This window comes from Nothoprocta perdicaria, unplaced genomic scaffold (assembly GCF_003342845.1).
Source record: "Nothoprocta perdicaria isolate Ctin4 unplaced genomic scaffold, notPer1 scaffold_284, whole genome shotgun sequence".
NCBI lineage: Eukaryota > Metazoa > Chordata > Aves > Tinamiformes > Tinamidae > Nothoprocta > Nothoprocta perdicaria.
Window position 1 is genome coordinate 627,437 of NW_020455515.1, and position 21,136 is coordinate 648,572.

General features: G+C 40.8%; 1 protein-coding gene across 3 annotated transcripts in view; it reads right to left on the reverse strand.

Annotated features, from left to right (window-relative positions):
• Positions 1-2,463: 2,463 nt before the first annotated feature.
• The window catches only part of CDH2 (cadherin 2), a 106,668-nt gene continuing 87,995 nt past the window's right edge, over positions 2,464-21,136 (reverse strand). For all 3 annotated transcript variants that reach the window (XM_026041428.1, XM_026041429.1, XM_026041430.1), the window contains 2 exons: positions 10,578-10,742; positions 2,464-3,628 (listed from right to left, as the gene is read on the reverse strand). In XM_026041428.1, coding sequence (XP_025897213.1) covers positions 3,422-3,628; positions 10,578-10,742 — 372 coding nt within the window. In that variant the 3' untranslated portion in view covers positions 2,464-3,421. The remainder of the gene's footprint in view (positions 3,629-10,577; positions 10,743-21,136) is intronic.

Below are 21,136 nucleotides of genomic sequence, written 5' to 3' on the forward strand. Positions count from 1 at the left end.
GCTGGAAGGAAGCTCCTTCGGAAGGTGGGAGTAAGCTGCCTATCACCATAATAGCATCAGGGGACAGCAGATTCAAAAGTATTTTCAAGTCAAGGATTTGGTAGGTTTCCAGAACGGTTCCATATGAACAAACAGAGCTCCAAAGAAACAGGTTTCCTGCAGCTCTCGAGATCAGAGCCACTTTGCTACTTCAGCACTAAAAGCAGCAGCTGTCTAAAACGTTTTTGCTTGCAACTGAAAAGAAACTTCTGTGTGCAAGCAAGGCAATTCAGATGTGAAATTAAATGTCCTCTCTTTAAAACTTATATTAATTTATAAACATTTTATAAAGTAGAGTCAAGTAGCCTGCCCGGTTGAAGTGATTTACATGGGATTTTGTATTCAGAAAGGCCACAGTGAGGTCTACAGCACAGCCCCAGCACAGCCAGGGACTGCATTATCACCAGTAACATCAGCAGATGAGTACTCAATTCTTAGTGCAGAGGCAGGGGCTTGGAGGGAGCACAGTATCAACAGGACCTTTCAGCAAAACTTGGAAGCCTCAGAATAAACGGTGGAAGGAAGATCCAGCAACATGTATAGTGCTGATGATCCATTTACCCCCCAAAAACATGCTCATCCTTCTCACATTTCCAGCCTTGAAGCTCACAGGGATCTAGACTATGAGGAACTATTACCAAGAGGAAATCTGAAGTGAGAAAAAGCGGAGATAGGAAAGTTCCTAAGGCCTTATTTTGTGTCAGTAACGTCCTTTGGATACAGTTTGGAAATCCTATTTCCAAAATAGGTTGCCAGGATTTCCCATGGAAAAGGCATCTTCCTCCTTTCAGTGCATTCTTCTCTCTAAGAGTTTTAAGCATACATCACAGGACCAAAATCTGGTTCCACATTTCCAGAATGGAAACAGACTTGCAACTTGATGAAACAGGGTCAGTTCGACATATTTTTTCTTATAAAATCATTGCGATGCCCCTAAATGATTTACCTTTTCTTCTGTTCAGTAGGCATAATGCTAGGTTTGATAACTATTGCTAGAATTGCAAAGTAGCTGCAGATAGAGCTGTAAGATTGCCTGGCCAAGACAAGGATAAATGAGTATATTAATACTCAAAATTCATGAGAATTACTTCTAAAGCTGTCAAAAAAGAGCTGTGTGTTCATACAAAATGACATCTATTCCATTTTAACAAAAAACGTGCTATAATAATAACTGGAAGCTTTTCACAAACACTTCTCTTTCCTTATCTCTAAGCATTTGCCACCAATAGAATTAACTTCACTCAGTATTTCCCAAAGGCTGAGTCCAAATAGCAATAATAACAGAATTAGTATTATTAAAATGTTGCAGCCCTGCAGTTGGTGCCTCCTGCCCCTCAGCAGCTGGAGAGCAGCTGAGGGTCTGGGCTCCCTCCCACCACCTCAGTTCCCTGACAGCCTGGTTGAATGCCGTTTCTGCTGAGTTAGAGCTTCCGCTGTTCACAATTAGGCCCTTAATGAGTGTAAATGCAGACATTAAATCCAGGCAGACTGCTGCAAGTCAATGAAAAGACAGCAGAACTGCTGTACTTACATTTGCTTTGTCTGCAAGTAAATCAGGGTAACAGGTAAATGCATCCAGGGAGGATTAATTGTTCATAACAGGACTTTGTTAGAAAGTTCTGTAATTGTAACTCACACCTTTAGGGGCAGATCTGGCATTCACATAGTCCTCTTAAAGTTCAGCATAAGAAAGTTCAGGTAGGAGACACCTGMCAGGATCTGCATTTTATTTGTATGACCAGCACCATAACCACATTATCATTAAACTGTAAATACAGAAACCAGCCCAAAACGATGCAAGCTTTGTTATATGGATAACATCCATGAAGCCAAAGAGCCAGTCACCTCCATGGAACTGGAAGTTTTGAATTCCCAGCAACATTAAACATCCCTCTGCTTTCACCTGGGAACTTGGCTTACACATTTGTGGCAAGTTCTCTGCTCTGTGCAGCTCTAGCTCTACTGTAGTAGAGCTCAGCTCTACTGAATGCTAAAATAAAAATAAATAAATAAATAAATAAAGAGTGCCGATACTCCCCACCGCATTCAAATGCACTTTGGGTACTTTTCCCTCTTTATATAGTGTAGTCACAGTCAGGACTGCTCAGGTAGAAAAAGAAAAAAAGCCAAACCAAGCACCAGATCCAAAATTAGCATTTTATTCAGAACGTTGGGGTCAGAGGTGTATCATTTATATTCTGGTACACAATACAGAGGCAAAGCTGTTCTCGGAAGTCTCTCCGGTTTGAAAGCTCCTTCCCCCTTCCCTGCCCACCCCCAAAACAGACTGTATATTTACTCGTGCCACCAGTATTAGGCCAGCGCCCCCCTACCCTCCCCCCCTTCTTTTTTTTGGTACAAATTATGTAAAACTTTTGTGCTAAGAACTTTTTTCCCTCCCCAAACCAAAAAAGAAAAAAAAAAAACCAAAATAAAAATAAAAAAAAATATTGAGTACTCTAACTACAGCTCAACAATTGAATCAATGTCACTTGTTTGCAACCTGTTTTGTAAATACTTTATCCATAACGAAAGATATAAACATGCAAAAACCTGAATCCATAGTCCAAATAATACATACACGTGTTCTGAAGTTTATGCACTTCTCCACAGACTATGCCAATAAAACATTATGTACACATACCATTTTTACAGTGAAGTGGGAAAAAAGTACTAGAAATTAAAAAAAAATAAAAAAAAGAAAAAAGTGTACATGGATTAAGACCAAAATGTGTCTAACATTCTAGCATATGAAAAAAAATCAATTCTGCTACAAACTGGTGATATGAAAACTCCCTTTATTTGCAACCAGCTGCATAAGTTTTAGAATTTTAGTGAAAAAAAAAAAAAAACACCTCCCCTAACATCTAAAACTAGAAGTAATGTACATTGTTCAACCTCATGGTCTTCTCTCCCAGATAATAAAACTGTTCCATGAGGGTTTTTTAATTTTTCATCTCCTTATTTTAATAAAAGCAATGTGATGTAACAAAAGCATGTTGAAGCATATTGTGATTTACCTTACTCCTCCCCACCCCAACATATTTTGTCTCTTTAATGCATCATTTCATAAATCAGTACCATTAAAGCCTTAAACATAAAACTAATTCCGATCTGAAAAAGGTACAAAAAGGCACATAAAATCCCAGTGCTTCTGTACTGTAAAATTCAAGTGTAACTGAGCTCAATATTTTTTTTTTCTCCAAACAGCATTGGATCACTGATATTCCACGGAGCCCAAATTGGTTTGCAGCCTATGCCAAAGCCTTCAGCAAGCACTTGTGCTAGTAGACTACAAAGTTAAAGCCTAGCTTCTGTATGCTTTTGGGGAATATCAGTTGAAATGTTTGTACTTGTCCAAAAACAAAGTTCGCTTTGAAGTTCAGTCATCACCTCCACCGTACATATCAGCAAGTTTCTTGAAGCGTGGGCCCCAGTCATTTAGGTAGTCATAGTCTTGCTCACCACCACTACTTGAGGAGTTAAGAGAGCTCAAGGATCCCGCAGTGGAGCCGCTTCCTTCGTAGTCGAAGACTAACAGGGAGTCGTATGGCGGGGCTGTGGGGTCATTGTCGGCTGCTTTAAGTCCCTGAAAGGAGAGGGAGAAAAGAAGATCAAGTTCTGTACTGGAGCGAGAGGCACAAAGTGACTGGTCCATCTCTGGGCAATCATTTATCAGTCAGCACCAGAGCAAACCAAGCTCTCATTCACCTGCAATTCCCTTCAGTTTCAACTAAGACAGCAGGACTGGYATTTCTGTAATTCCAGGAATAGCATATTTACATCTCTTTTAAAACAATCATGTTTCCAGGATTAGACTGCTCAACACTGCGAAAGTAACAACACACACAGCTCTAACAAAAACTAGAGCCAACATCACTGCAYTGGAAACTCTTCTAATAATGAAGTATACAGAGTTTGAGTTACGTAGCTCACAGGAGCTATCACAGGGCATCACAGAACTGGTTAAAGAGACAGATGGGGAAGGGGAAAAAAAAGGTATTTTTGCGTAGATTTGCTGAAAAGGTCCTCTGCATGACCCGTAACATATCCACTGACACTGCTGAACTGCAGCCCATCTGTACGTGCCAGAAGTCGTATTTACTGAGTCCTATAAAACCCATCTAGGCTGCCGTGAGAAAAAGGTACACCACGTTACGTGGTTTGTCTTTGCCACACACAAGATTCCACCTGCTCTTGAAAAAACAGACACACCAAAAAAGGCAACATCAAAGCTAGATCCATACAGATTACAACTGTTTTTGATTCTTTGTTTCAAAGGACTGAAGCTTTATCAGTACACTAGTATCAGGTTTTTAGCATTTTTAATTTTCTCCTCACTACATCTGAGTAACCTAAATGAAAACAAAAACAAAACGATTAAGGAGAAAGTTGGGGAAGAACTGCATCTCTCCAAGACAAAAACCTCTTCCCTGTTTTCTTACATTGGTCCAAGCCCAGAGAGCTAATTGTAGRATATGTGAAGCCTGCTCTGCAGCCACCCCTGCTGCAGAGAGCTTGTAATTTGAAGAATTACAAGCTGAATATACATGGCTGAAGCCATAGCAGGCAAGCCACAAGTAAGGCAAGGCCTCTTGTGTTTGGGATTTTTTAACTGGTTTGGGATTTTTTAACTGGTATTTCCTTCCAGGAGATTAGCAATGCTTTTCCAAGACCTGTCTTTGAATGCCGTGTGCTGGCAGCTGCTGACCAGGGAGGATAGGTCTGCCAAAATTCTTGGAGGCTTAGTAAAGAATTTGAACCACCTACTCTTAGGTTAATTTTAACTAGTGCTACATGTTTTTGTTAAATGTGAAGGTGATGCAACTGAAATGGACATTCATTCCCCTTACCCCCAACACATATATAACAAAATTTGTAAGTCACAGAATATGTCATGATAGAGAACGAAGCTTCTCCGTCATCCATCTAAAATCATTTATAAGTGTGCAGAATGAATCTAAAATAATTTTGCAAGTCAGTGGAGGGAAGGCTCAGCATATTTATCAAATTAATGGCCTGAAATCAAGAATGTATTTTGGACTTAAAATGATTGCCTCAGGTAGCACAACAACATCAAGCAGATTAATAACAGCCTGCACCAGGAGCATAATTTCTCAATTATCCGATCAGAATAATCGGTGACACTTGTTATCTTCCCCTTTGGCATTTCGCAACCTGACAGCTGGTGTAAGGACGAATGACTTCAGGGTCTCAGAAAGCAAGGGCTTGTGTTGGAGGGTTACCTTGCCCAGCCTCAGAGCCTCAAACAATCCTAAGGCTTCCTGCCCACTTCTGCTTCCCAGGCCTTACTTGGGATTTCCAACTTCTCTTTCCCTTTGGGATGTGGGCATGGGCACTGAGAGCGCTGAGGCTGGAGCCCCGGCCGGCACCAGGGCACAAACACCATTTACGCAGRTGGCTGGGAGAGGAAATGCTCTTTCCCTGTGCTGCCTCGAGCAGATCCAGCCTAGAAACTGCCAGCCAACCATAGGACACTAATTTATCAAAAACCACTGAACAAAACGTTCTCCTGTACCACTGTAGAAACCCTGTTCTGTCATCAGCCTCCTACGGCATGAAGGTTGGAGCCTCCTTCCATCCCCCCCAAGGAGGAGGCTGGATTTTTTTACGTTGGTGGTAGTAGCAGTCACATTGGAAAATAAAACCAGTTTTGTCTTGTTGAGCTTATTAAGAGAGCCTCTCATTGACAAACTCAGTGTTGCAAACACAGGGCTTCCTGCATAACCCATTTCCTTCGGAAAGYGGCAAGGCACCAGGTTACAGAGGCACTGACTCAGCTCCATATTGACGTCTGCACCTAACCCATGAGTTAAAARCCTCTCAGGCTCACAGCACAATGACTGAATTTAGCCTCTAATCCCCACATTAATTCTTCAAAGGAAAGCTGAGTTTTCTTCCATATGTTATAAGCTACAGTTTAAGATACAACCAAGATAAATGAGAAGTTTTGTAGTGCTGCTGCAAAGCCCGATCCCCGAGGCAGGCCGTGCAGCGCTTGGCTTTGCTGTTTGCCTCTGAACGTGGAGCTGCTCCCCGGTAGCTCCGGCAGGGAACCCGCCTGGAGGCTCCCCTTGGTCCAGAGGCTCCCCTTGGTCCAGGTGCTGCTTCCCAGCCCTTTAGGTGGGAGGCACCACAACTGGCTGTGCTGGCACAGCCACAAGGGCAGTAAACGGCTGCCACCAGCCATTTATTCCTCCTTTTACTCTCCATTCATTCCTTTTGCTCAAGGTGACCCTGAGCRCCAGGGCAGGCTGCGTGGCAATCTCGTTCTTATCTCCCTCTTCCTCTTGTCTCCGCTCCTTTCATGGTGAGGGAGAGACCACAGAGCCTCGATGGGCAAATGATGATTAACTGTAAGCTGTACTTGTCGGCACGAGTAGGGTTCTCACTGCACTTGTTTCCAATCAAGGGGAAAACACAGGAAAGCAAAGCCACAAATTCCTGAACTAACATGAAACATTCCAGACTCAGTGATCTAATGCTTTTATTTTCATTAGTCCTACCACTTAATCAAATCCAACACTCTCTTGATGAGGAGGAAAGGATCACAGAGCCCTAGAGGGAAATAGGAAACACTGTATCAATCTACATTTGACGAGAGAAAACAGAAGACAAAGAGGGACCCTATTCTGCTTAGAGGTGCATTGTATCAATAACCACTTATTAAGAAAGAACTGAGGGTCCTCAATGTCCTCACGAGATGAGATCTTTAGTTTGTGATTTAAATTTAATTTACCTCAGGTTATGCCCTCTATTGATTAGAAATATATTCTTAGCCACAAGCTCTCCACCACAATGTAATTTGTTTAAGATTTCTAGGGACAGCATAGGCAGTTCTTGAAAAGTGGCTTAACAAAGCTCCTTCAAAGAGGCATAATTTATAATGTCCTGCAAATCCAGACTATTCTAAGCGTTAATTACGCTCTGTACTCTGCAGGTTACGCTTTAAAACCCTCGAAATGGAAAACAATGTCTATAGAGGATTCTAATAATACACGACTTAACTCCACTGACTTGTTTGTACACTGGGCTGGAAGAAAAGGAGGTTTTATTTTTTCCTCCTAGCCCTTAAAATTAGAGACTCATCTAGTCGTTGAAAAAGACAAAATAAGGAAGTCCCTGCGGTCCTTTTGCTTATAYCTAAAAAACATATTTTGATTATAAGGAACCACTGGAACCTTCTTAGTTCCAGCGGTTCAAAACAGTTCATAGCTCTGTATGTGTTACCTTAACTTTATAAATGTTACAAAAATAGCTGAAGGTGCTATCATGCTTATAACTTGTTTTTCAACTGACAAGTCGTTAGAACAGTACAAAACGTTCAAACTTATGTGTGCCTCACTGAGTTAGGTAGATTTAATACAGCTGATGACAACTAGAAAATAATACCACAAAAAAACAACATATTGCCAAAGGGAAGGAAACAAAATGATGCACTAGTCTGCAATTTTTTTGTTTGTTTCTATAGCTGTCTAATAAAAGGGGAAAAAGCCCAATACTTTTTCAGATGGTAGCTAAACTCTCCAAAATTTGAAATTAATGACCTATATTACCTTTAAACAATAAATAAATAAAAATCTAAAGTTGGGGATATTCAGAAACTCATCTGCACAATCCTGCCCACGTGTGAGAGGTGCCACTGGGCACTTCACAGATTAGATTCATTTCTGCACATGGGTCAGCATCTCAAAAGACCAGACTGATCAGGATCACTGGAAACAAGTCCCAACTCCAAAAGACCAGACTGATCTCCAGAAACAGGACTGTTGGATCTTTTTAAACTGATGGGTTACATGCACATATTTTACTACTCAGATACCAAAAACCTCCAAGGGAGTCTCCCTCCTCAGACCAGGTGCATTTTGCAGATGGATGCAGATTAGAGAGCCTTAAGGAAGGCGTTAAGGTGTCAYCATGAAGAGTAATGGCTACAGTGAAAGAAAGTTCTTTGTTCAACTATGCTGAATCTGGATGCAAAATAGGGAATATCAACATTTTTCTTTCTTATCTCACTGTATTATTTCCACAGCTCAACACATATTTCATCTGAATTGTTGCAAGAAACATCTGGTATTTTGCCAAGGTTTTACCAGAGCTTTTTCTTCCATTTGCTGGAGCAGTAAAATTGAGAGGAATATACCAAATTTGGCATGCTATTTCCAGAATTGCTTACAATTAGCCATAGGTGGAATGTGCTGAGATGAGTTTGAAAAACTGCACAGCCTAAATGTTTATACGCAGGTCACTTGGAAACTTATTAAGTAACAGTAAGCAATAATAACTACTCCAGTAAGATTATTAAGAATCACATTTGCCATGGGAAATATTAACATAAAACACAAACTAAGAGGTAAGCTGTTTTGGATAAACAAAATCTCCAATTTGCTCAGACTTTTGGACTTTTGGCCCAATAGAGCAAGCACGAACAATTCTTGACCCCTTTTGACTGTACAGAAGGTTAGGTGAGCTGCCCCATAGTAGAATGACATGTTGTTGTGGAGCCCTAAAGAAAAAAAAAGCCTTATAAGAAGAAAAAAATGAACCAGAACCATGTTTCAAGCATTTTGACTTATCTACCTCACACAGTTTTGTTCAATCAGAGCCAAAATTAACTTGGAGTTAACTTGCAGAACATAAGCACTGCCATATTTTCAGTGATTTCACACGTTTCCAAGGCTTATCTCATTTTGGAGTGTGAGGCATTATTTACATCATTTTGTTGTGTACCAGCAACTGGAGGGACCTTTGGTAGAGGGCAAAGCTAGGCATGAAGGAGGGTATCAATCTAATAGAACAGACAGCAGTAAGAAAATGACTCCCTGCGTGACTGTATTGTGGTATAAACACATTGGGTTAAATCAAAACAGCATCTACTTTTTCTATAGCCCAGTCTGTACACATGAATCTCATACTCTCCAGAAGTATGTAACATACTGAAATAGCATTGAACAAACAGCTTGCCAAGCAATTTATAAGTTACAGGGGGCTGAACAAACTGTAGCCCCTTTCTGGCTTTCCAGGAGAGCTACACRCACATTCCTAGAGACAGCCGGGCAGAGAACATGTTGTAACTGTTCCTGCTGTGAGGAGGAGAGGAATCAAAGCAGTGGGGAGCAATTGCAGGGGGACGCGACGCTTCCCCACTGCTGGCCAGGTGGGCAGTGTCTGGTAACACCTACGTGAGAATGGGATGGAAAACTCAGCGACTGTCTGGAGGAAGATGAGGACAGCACAAGCAAATCTTTATGTGCACGTCATCTTGGCCAACAACGTGAGCCTTCTATTCTCCCGTGGCTCCACTACTCACCGGAAGCACATTATGGCCTGAAGTATTATTTAGAAATGTAAGGCATGCCAAGGCATTTCTTTCTAATCCACCTCTTTCACAAACCTGCACGCTCTTAAAATACATTGTCTTATGGGAATGCCACATATGCTTTCTGTTAGTCGTTTTCCTGTAGTTTATTTAAAACTGCATCGCTGTACACCTCATTAGGAGCAAAATCAAATTTCTGCAGCTTGCTAACACAAGAGAGACTTGTGTATAAGCCTCATTTTTTCTCTAAGGCAGACAGGAAAAAACAAATATTCAAAAAAAAAACAAAAAAAAACCCCAGTTCTACAATACTTTTCCAGTTCTAATTGTCAAGGAAGATAGAAAATTAGAAAATATAATTAACTGCTACTATTAATCTATAGAATATTGCTTTCATTTCTTTTAGGTTATAAATTCTTATTACTATTGCTTTTCTATAAATAGCAAGGACAATGAACGCACTGCACTGTGGTATCTTAAATTACACAAAACCAATGATTTYAGACTCATCCGTGACAGAAATAATGAAAGAAATGGTTGTAGAGGAGTATTTCTTTCAGAACTGTAAGTTATCTGGTATAATCTGAATCTTACATTTATCTTTATTAGTTTGGAAGAATTGAAAGATAATGCAAAGACTTCTCAAGCTCTTAGACAAAACCTGTATTAAAAGCACTTACATAACATTTAATTTAGTTGCCCTTCCTACTCACTAATCGTATTTGATGGAATTCTTCTAGTCTTATTGAAGGTACTGAATTTCCACTAATATCTGGATTCAAAGGGCAGTATGTGAGGAAAATGAAAATGAACTTCTTCCATTATTAAATTACTCTGAATTAGTAAGTGAATTTAGGCTAAACTATAATTTTGTTAGTCTATTTATTACTGGGAACCCATGGAATAATCCCACTTGGAGATACTGTGGTTACGGCTGATAACACATTATGAATGTAATTAATACAAACGTACAGAAGTTAATTGATATATCTTCCCTTTCTGTTTGAACGAGTTAATTAAATTTGTCTGCACTTTAAAAGAACATATTTACTTCTCTCTAGCAAGACAATTTTAATTGTTTAAGTAAGTTTAAAAAAAAGTTATTATGTTCAAACATAACAGCTATTCATGCAGAGTACAATTAACAAGAAATAAAAGCTCAGCACATCTTACAAGGAAATTCTTTTCCCTCCTTTACCTCATTAATGAAATCCCCAATGTCCCCAGGATGAGGAGCAGCTGATCTGACTGGATACTGAGGTTCTGCATGGATTGGCCTTTCATCCAGCCTCCTGATTCCAACAGGTTTGATGGCGTCCGGTTCTACAGTGTCAGGCTGCTGGAGCTGGCTCAAGTCATAATCCTGCAACACAGGAAACAGACGGTGTGTTAGGAAAATATTAATATTTGTCAGAGGAAACATGGGGAGGAAAAGGAGGAGACGCAAAAGGCATTATTTGATCAGAAGTCCTATTTTAAGAATTAATATTTGTTGAGAACAAAGGGTAAAATCCTATCGCTCACACCCCAAGAGCATGTTATTTGACTTACACTCCCCAAGTCTACCTTCTTGATTCTATTCCAGGAGATTTGAAGAGCTTCTCTGAGAAGCTCTTTTCTTCTTTCTTTTTTTTCCTTGATTTTCCCCTGAGAAGTAAGGAGTAGAGTAGCACTATTAAGAGACTAAACACTGTCTAGTAATGATGATTTACTGCACAGTGAAGATGCCAAATCCAACTTTTATTTTTCTTCAGGAATTAAATGCCAGACACACTCAAAAACACACAGAAATAAGCAAGTGCATCACATCAGGTGCATCGCTCCAAAGCATCTTATAATACCTTCAAAGAATGAGCTTAGGACTCCTTGCCGATTTCATACAGCTTCCATAACACGAAAGCCAAAGGAGAAAAATGTCATGAGAAGTACAAAGCTTCTCAGATTTGGCCTTAATTCTAAGCACTTTTTAAAGATTACTTGCAGATCTGTTTAGTAAGTACTTGACGTTGCCATTTCAAACTCTGGCAGACTGATGAAGTTAACACAGGACTATGAATTTCAATAAGCAATATGTACATATATAATTTTTTTAACTAGACGAATGCTTATGCATTTAAGATAGATATGTCTGTCTACTATTTGCACAGTGTGATGCATTTCAGCATTGTCATTCATGCTGTCCCGCTGCAGGATCCCTTTGCACTGGTAAAAACACAGAACAAAAAAAGGACGTGCTTAAAAGCTTAAACAAAATTGAATTCATTAGGTACCAAGAGGCTGAGGCTTGTGCCTGCTCTATATGCCTGAAATCCTGCCCCACAAGCAATTCAAGGAAATGAGGAGCATCTTAAAAATGCTCTCGAACCTCTAGGCATTCTCCCATACCACACAAGCATGGGATTGCATTTCCTTTCCAGAAATAAGCATTCAACATATTTATCTTCTGATAAAGCACCAAGCCATGCATTGCTACCCTTGCATTCCACGTTATCATATTTTGCATTTGCAGGCCCACATGCACTTCAAAGAAGGGTATGTAAGGAGTTTAACTGAATGAAATACGCTATTGCAAATGAAACAATGAAACAAAACAAAATTCAAAACACTTGTTTTCAGTCTCTGTTTTCAACAGTCTTGTTTTGGTAAAAGCCTTATTTATAAYCTCAACATGGTGGAAGCTCCCTGAGAGAGAACTACGTTTTCCTAAATAGCTCCCAAGAAAGGAGCGCCAACATTTAATCTCTGCTGTCATTTCATGGGATGTGGGTCACTTTGAGGATATTACTTAGTGTGACCCCCCAAAACGGACTAATGAAAAGTCTCACAGTTTCCAGGAGGGGGAGAGGGCTGCAGACAAGAGTGTATAGTGCTGCAGGAACTGGAACTGATGATCAAACACATTGCATTTGTTACTCAGGTTCTCTGGTGACTGCACACAAACACGCAGACCAAAAAGGTGGAACGGCTCYGCTGTGCTCTAGAAATGCCCTCTGGAAAGGCCCTCTGGAAACGCTCTCTTGCACATCTTAACTGGGCTGCAGGGCCCTTGGGGCAGCGCTGGGAACTCTGCCCTTCAGCTCTTAATGCACTAGACAGAATACTGCAAGGTGGTCATGAAGCTGCGCAAACGGGAGAAAAGTAAGCAAAATAGAGCTTTTAAATCCATTCCCTTTTATTGAGTCAAATGAAAACTGTTCAGATGCACACCATCAATATAGAGAATCCTATCAAACAGAACAGAATATGTTTTGTAGAATAGATAAATATGTACCATGAAAGTGTTTTTTTATAAAACTCTGATCTAACTCAAAAGATAAAGGTCAGAAAAAGCAGCAGAAAGTAATGGAAAAATACCTAAATATGTTGTGTCTATAAAAATAAGTGTGTGTGTGTGTGTGTGTGCGCGCGTGTATGTGTGTGTATGTGTGCGTGTATATATATATATAAAAAAATCTTTATATGGAGAGATAGAAAGAGGTATGGTTAAATATATGTAGTAAAACATGTATTAAAAACACAAGAGCTTAGTTGGTCATTTCACTTTTATAACAATATTTTTTCCATCCACCTTCAGAGATCCAGTTCTTTTTTAATTAGCAGTCTTACAAGAGCGTAACATTAAACAAGCCAGACAGTCTAATATCTTAAGGCTTAAGCCTCGCTCAAGGCTCCTCACTGCAGAGGAGGCTCTCGGTGCACGTGTTGCTCTGAAACATCCCTGGGCTCTCTGGCCACAGACACAGCTGCCCTCTGCAAGGCAAGGATAGTGCAGAAGTTCCCTTATAGGGACTCCCGCTCCCGGTTTCTTCTCTAGGGTAACTTGTAACATTCCCAGTCTTCTATCAGAGGAAATCTGTTTTACAGGTCTACTTGTGGTCGGAGAGGATGAGCGGGATGAGAGGATCCACTGTACTCACTTCTTTCATTAAATCAAAACAAGCAGTGCTCTGTCAGGTACAGAAGGTCATCCACCATCTCCCCAAACTAGCTTAATGCTGTACAAGCACAGTATCACAGGTCGCCTCCAGCTGACTTTCAATGTTGAAGTTAACTGTAGCTCTCAATTATTACAAGGTAAAAGAATGAAAAATGTTTTGAGCACCCAGAGTTTAAGCTGTTTAGCAATGCTGAAATTCCTGCTCTTTGCACAATGTGGCTTTCATGGCTAGACAAATGGAAAAAAAATGTTTCCTGAATTGTCTAAAGAGCCTCAATGTAACTAAGTTCAGTATCTAGCAGAGTTTTTTAACAGAGTTAACTGCAGAAATGACAGCTTAATGGAAAGCTGTGGCACAGCGGAGAGAGAACAAAACATGCAGGAGTAGGTTGGGGCAGCCAGTTTGGAGCAAAAATAACAACCCAGAACGTTCGTTCTCCCTAATTCCAAGAGCCCAAGGCAGCAATGTTTTGTCTGGGCTCTCTTCTTCTTCCGTATCATCTGTTCCCCATTTGGATCTGCTGAGGGGCTGGGTCTTACTGCAGGGATGTACCCAAGCAAACACTGAAAACATCCAACTCTCACAGCTGCCAATTCCATCAGAGGCATTTATTTCCAAATTTCTGCTGTTTAGCCCTAACTCCGGTAAATCCTTTTTTTTTTTCTCTTCAGTTTGGATTTGAGCAAGTTCTGTCTGGAGGGTTTGAGGTTCTCCTCCCCCTTCCCACCAAATATCCTCCTGTCCCCACCAAATGCATCTGGAAGAACATAACACTGGTTCTCCTACTAGAAGGTAATCAGAACACGTATTTGTTTGTTCCCTTTCTTACCCTGACAGCTCTGCATGTTGGTTGTGCTCACCTCTGCAAACAAGGGCCTTTAGAAATCAGAAATTTAGATTAATTTGCTTGTCTAAGTCTACACACTCAGCAGAAAAGCCTTCCATTCTGGCACATGGGTCCAAGCAGAGCAAGCCAAATGACCCCTTGTCCTTCCCCTTGTTTATAACTGGCTGAGACTAGACAGCTACCTTTTCAATTATGGTGGTAAGATGAAATCCAGCTTCATGTACAGTATAACTCTCACTATAACTCTTTTGATTAACCACCCATCTCTTGGTTAGTATCTTAGGCATTGCTGTTTGCTGTGGCTAGAAAAAAGAAATTGGATTGAAGCAGAAAAACTCCTTTGCTTGATGTGTTTTAAGAAAGGATATTTTATCAGAAGATGCATCTTGTGAAACTGGACATTCAGAAAGACAAAAAAGAAAGGCGGGGGTGGGTGGAGAGGGTGCAGAAAGGGAGAGCCCCACAGTGACAGCTACTCGCTTAGTGCTGAACAGCTTTAAGCAAAGCCTGACACCACTACTAGCTCCTGTCTCACATTCCTAGAATGAGATCCAACTGAGACAGTATTAAATGTCAACTGGCCAAGCCTTAGAAGCAAACTGCCTCGCCAGGCAATTAAGCAAARCAGCTCTAAACTCTTGAAAGAATTTATTTACAATTCCCTACACCGTATCTCTATACAACAACATGCACCTACGGAAGAAAGCTGAGTGAGCTCAAGCTACTCATTGGTAATAAAGGCAATAAAAGGCACCACACTGTTTCCACGCTGGAGCAAATTGGACAGACCGACACATAATGTTCATAGCGCCTGAGAAGCCAAAGATTCGCCTCTGACAGAAGAGTATTACATGTTAGGCTGTAACACAACCCATTAAGAAGGGAGATAAAGGATAACACTGGCATATTTCTGGTCCTATAGAGCCATGTTTACTCACATAAATTTATGTACCAGGTTTGCTCTGTGCAGGAAGTAAAATCATCCTTCTGTTATGGACCATGTTTGATTAGGCWTCTCTATTCTCCCATCACACACACTTTTTTTTCCAAGTATTGACATTTTGTCAAGGATGGAATATAAAGACTTTCATGTATGTMCCTGTGTTATGTCATTGACAGATTGTCGTCTGCTGTTGTCCCTTCTGAACAGGATAGACGCAACTTAATTATTCTACTCCGGATGAGCTCTTCTGGTTGTGTTTGACTTTCAGAAAAAGTTCTTGGCCAAAAAAAACATTACACTAACTGCACCAACCTCATATGAATGTGTACCATAAATTACAATGCAGAACTGGAAACGAGACTCAAACACCAATTTACCAAAACTTTGAATTGGCCTGCCTAGAGAGACCTGACTTTTCCAGAAAGAAATCTCTGAAAGTAGTGGAAACTCCAAAACTTGTAAAAATAAACGCACACCATTCATGTGAGCTCAATCTAAATTGGGCTAACTATATCTAAGTGCTCACTTCATTTCCCTCATAGCTCTTTTCATTGATAATTTCCATAAGACGGTGATCTTTCACAGTCCTAGATTCCTATAATATTTACTTTTGAAAAATGAATTTAAATCAAGCTTCTCATTACTAGGAAATTCTCTCATATAGTGAGTAATGCCTCCTAGCATATGTAACATGACCGGCTCATTCATCACTGCTTTATGAATCCAACTTCTCAGTTGCAATTCCTGGCCATTCATTAGACTGTTAAACACTTCCAGGGATGACTCGGTTAAAATGCTTATACAGAACCAAAGCTTATATAGAACTTTGCAAGAATATAGACAAGATATATGAATAATACAATATCACTACACCTTTTTTTTTCTCCTTTKCAAAGCATTTGGCCTTTGTGCAGACATACTCAGACCTATCCCAATGGAAGAAATAATCAGTTTAATTGTCACTGGATCACTTAATTGGACTGGGAGAGCTCTAACTGGCGTTCACTAGACAAAAATAGCTCCAGTGCTTTAAGTGCTCGTAAAGCAGCCATGGCTGAAGTTTGTTTTTCACCTAACCATTTTACAGGCTGGTGTATTAGCATAACCCAATTTCATGAGGGGGTTARGAGGATACACCAGACTGTGACTTGAAGCACCTATGGAGAAAACACATGTTTTGCTTTGCCCTTGTGTTACAAAGAGAATTACTGTCTACTCTAATAGAGGAATGTGGTGGAGAAGCTAGGGAGGAAATATTTTAAACATATACAGCTGATGTTGCCAGAGACCATCTGCTGAGGTCATTTAAAAACAAAAGCAAAAGGAAGTGAAAAACCAATCCCGCTACATCGTACCCATCTATCCCCCAAATCACTTTAAGGGTTAAGCCTAACCCTTAAAAAACAGCAAGAAATTTACACATATTGCYCTAACTCTGCAGAATGATCCCAAACCTCTAAATCTCACATCTGCTGAAAAAATGGGACTCCAAAAAAAGCCAAGCACAGAAGACTGACTAGATGTAGGCTGCAGGTGGGAGGCTAGTTAAAATGCTTGTGCCAGCAGCTGCTCTTTACTTGCTATTCACTTTTCTGTTACTTTGTGCCATATTGCTTTTCTCATTTGTTTTTATTACAGACACATCTGGAGCACTACAAGTTAATCATTTCTAAGATAACCAAGAAGTCAGCTTATCTTTTTTAATAATAAAAAGGTGAAAGTTAAAATCCAGCTGAAGATAAAACACAATAATGGGCAAAGGCTCTAGGTAGGATAAAATAAAATACAAAATAACTCTGTAATGAAATTATGGAAACAATACTTTCCCTATGATGAGATAAAGGTTCACCAAGGAATGACAGTAATTCCCCTAGTGGAAGGCTGCATCAGTCACTCATTCAAAAAATGAAGTATTAGTAAGCAAACACATCACCCAAAATAACTTCCTCCTAATGACAATATTGTAGGGACCTGGGGATATCTTAACAATAGTTATTTCATACATTACCATTAAAATTACTTAACAGTAATGTTCCAATCTGAATGTAATGCAAAATAAATGTTAAAAAGGGAGACCAAGTGATCTCAGTAACTGTCTGATAATAAATGCTGATAAGAATACAAGGAGGTTTGGGAAATAACAACAACAACAAAAAACCCTCCTCCCACCTCAATCTCTTTCCCCCCCCCCCCCCAGAGGATTACTCGATTTATTTCATCGAGGGCACACAAACGCTGGGACAAAGCTGTTCTCTTTCCTGTTTTCTTATTAAATGAGCCTGATTACTCAAGAATATGTTAAAGGGATACAGCAATTCCTCTTTAGAATTTAGAACCGTTTGTACATAAAAATAGTCTATTACGTTTTTAATATTGTTGTTATCATTTTTAAAATAAATGCTACTTTCTCTACATAAATTTGTAATTGTAAAAAGTGCCAAACACACCCAAGCTAAGTGATTTGGGAAGCAGCATGCAGAGTTCTTAGGAGGAAATATATTTTGAATAATAGCAAAATCATTGCTTTGGAAACTCTTGGGCTGAAGAAGGTGGAGGGCTAAATTAAAATACAAGTTCCAAATCAAGCCCCGTGATAGGTTCAAGGCCTGCCACCACTTAGACCATTTACTTCAAAAGCCACTTGCAGGATTAAGTGCTACTAAAATTCAGAACACTACAGAACTGGGCTCAAAGGAGATGTGAGGACCATCTTTTGTAATTTACTACAGGAAARGTTTACAAAGGCAATTAAATGGAAGAAATCCACCACAGTTACCAGGTCAACATTTGCTGCTAGTTCCCCAGCCGAGCACCCACTGCCTCAATGTAAATCACACCAATGGCCGAGATACAGTTGTTAAAACAACTTATGATGCTCCTGGGCTGCRACTCCTCTATGCCTTGAAAACACTGCGGGCACAGGCTAAATGCTTGAGCACCTTGACCRGCAAGCTGGACAGTCTGATGGTTAAAACTGACTACAAACTGAAGGTATGATATGTCAGGGGAGAGCACGAGCCATTTGTCCCTTACACCTCCCCTGTCTGCTACAACCACAACCTCACGATGACACAGTCTGTTAACTAAGACCATTCCTGCCACCTTCAGACTCTGCACCTAAACCAGAAACATCCGCTTCATCACAGAGCAGGCAGCAATGCCAGTAAAGCCAGGAACAGGCTGCCCAGGGAGGCTGTGGAGTCTTCTTCTCTGGAGGTCTTCAAAACCCGCCTGGATGCCGCCCTGTGCCACATGCTCTAGGTGTGCCCGTTTGAGCGAGAAGGTTKGACTAGATGATCTCTAGAGGTCCCTTCCAACCTTAAACATTCCGTGATTCTGTAATGCATCCCCCTCTACCACCTTGAGCAAAACTCCTGGGTCAAACTCGAAATAACTGAAAGCACAAGGGAAAAAAAGGAATGATGATGACCCAAAGCCACTGGTGACCCATTGTCTGCATGTAGGTAACCAAATTATTACACTAGAAAAAATATTAAACACAAAATCCCAAGAATAAATTGCACAGACTTTCTATCTGTGAGCACCTCTTCCCTCTCCTGCYTCCTGCTATCCATCCAGGATATCACCTTTAGTCCAGCAGTGCCTTCCAGCCAACAGAGCAGTGATCCTTCCATATATCAGGAAAAATGTTCATGCCTTGAATGCTACCGGTGCTGTGAAACTTTCAGAGCCACTTTAACTGCCCACATTTTCAGAAAACACAAGTTGAGATGAAAAAAATTCAGAGTGTTTCCGGTGCCCGCACCGCTGTTCAGTGCAGAGTGGGCGGCCATCAGTCACACCAAGCAGCTCTAGAGCCTTCCCGGCTCAGACGGAGGGAATTAAAAGCATTTTTCTCAAGTGCTATAGAGATCACATAACCCTCAGTCCATCATTCCTACTACAAATGTGTGTTGCCTCTGCAGCCGACTGGGCTGTGGAGAGAGGACAAATCACTCGAGAACCTCGTTCCTCCTCACAAGCGTCCACTCGAGCAGAGCGAGCAAAGCRCCCCTTTTCTGGGAGGGAGCTCAGGAGGCCTCAGGTGGGATCACCAGCAGCCTCCAAGACAGAATCAGCTGCTCTCTTACAACAAATATAATGATTTCTTAGAAGTGCTAGCTTAGAGGAGAAAACAACAACAACAACAAAAAATACACCCCCCAAAAAAACAGGCACTCCACCTGACAGTTGCTATGACTCAGAGGAACTAGCCTGAATATGGAACAAATCGAATTTCTTACTGGAGACTTTATTTTGATTTCCATAGGAAGAGTTTGAGAGAAGAATACGAACGTTATTTGCAAGTTTCTCTGTCTGCCATTACAGGTAAGAAACCCAACTGCAGAGCTTCTAAATACAGAAAATCCCCAAATGAAAACAGAAGTCTGAAAGTAGTTTGGTTCAGGATAAGAATAGTCATAAACTGTATCACTTCTCTTCTAGCCCTGCCAAATATAACCCTTACGGCACCTAAATATTTGGTATAAAGAAAAGAAAGATGAGGTGATATGAAACCATGAGACGTCCTAAACTACTGATTTGGAAAGCATTTGATCTTAAAGATGCCTAAATAATTTGCTTGTTAGAAACAAGTAATTTTCAAAGCCATGCACCACGAAAACATCTAAAGTTGTTAAAATACGCTATTTTCACTGAAATTCAGCTGAAACTTTGAGCATTCCTTTCCATTTTGGTTGCATGAGATACAAACTTTCTTGGACAGTTTGGTGTTGTGCTTATGCACTATCTGCCACTGAAGCTGCGCTGATGTTTTTGGGGAGCATGCACCACAGAACAGGAGCACTGACATCAAGAATTTTCTCTGCCTTTCGCTGAGGACTTCTGGAAGCAAGTTTGACATGAAATAATTTTTTCATGACTTTAATAGAGTGGTGGTGGTTTTGACCTGTGAGTCCTTATTCTAAAAACGGATTCCTAATGGTAGTCTCACCTGCTTTTTTGGGAACACTAGAGAGGAAAGGCCTCTTATTTTAACTTTGACAAACACACAAAGACCTTGATGGCCGAGGAGCGCTGTTTGGAACAGCTTTGCTGGTGCAGGGCTTTGCTAAGTCACAGTTTGCAAAGATGTGATTGCTACTCGCAGAAATATTTCAAATGCTTAGTATTCCAAGTTCTTAACATTCACGTAAAGTTTCCAAAAAATAAGAGAAAAATCAAAATAAAATTCTTCCTCTTTGCATGGAGCAGGGAGACAATTATGTGAACCTATGAAATATTATCAACTAATTAAGCACAGAAAGGAATCCAGGTTTTACAAGGCAAAATGTCAAATCAACATAAACAAACTGAAAACACCTCTCTGACAATAAAGACATGATTGTTTATATTGTATTTCTGTCATTCATTTTAGATATTTAAGTCCCTAGGGTGAACAGCCTGTGCTCTCTACTCAAATGTTTTGGAGAGGCAGAAAATTCCTGACTTTGAAGCTGCAGGAAAACCCGCTCCCATCTTTTACCTGCAGAACGTACAAAATGTTTGTTAGAGACATTGTTATAAAAGCTTGCCACTTTTTGTGCAGGTTTCTCTTTTCTTCCTGAGACACTTGTTAAAGTTATGGGGTGGGCAACACTCCTTCAGAGCACCAGGCACCAACGCGCTCTGCTCCGCTCAAGGCTCCCCACAGGGAGCAGCGCAGCTGAAGCGCCTGGCTGTTCCTGCTGAAGCACCTGGCTGGCCATCCTAATCCGCAGCCATGGCCCCCAAGTTTATCTTAAGAAAGTATGCAGAGGAGTCACGGCTACAAGTCACTTAATTTTCTTAAAAAAAAAAAAAAAAAAGATCTCGTACCTCCCTGTTCTCTAGCTAGCTCCTCCAGCTGCTTCCTGAGCTCACTGGGAGAGGGGGAATGACCCTCACTGCCCATTTCTTGCAGCCCCACTGCTACGCACCCGCTGGCAGCTCATCCTTCCGTCACACGCCGCGGGACAGGTTGGCCTCCTACCGAACAGCAGCGCTGCCTCCCGCCGCACCGCCCTGGCTGCAAAGCTCCTGGGGACACC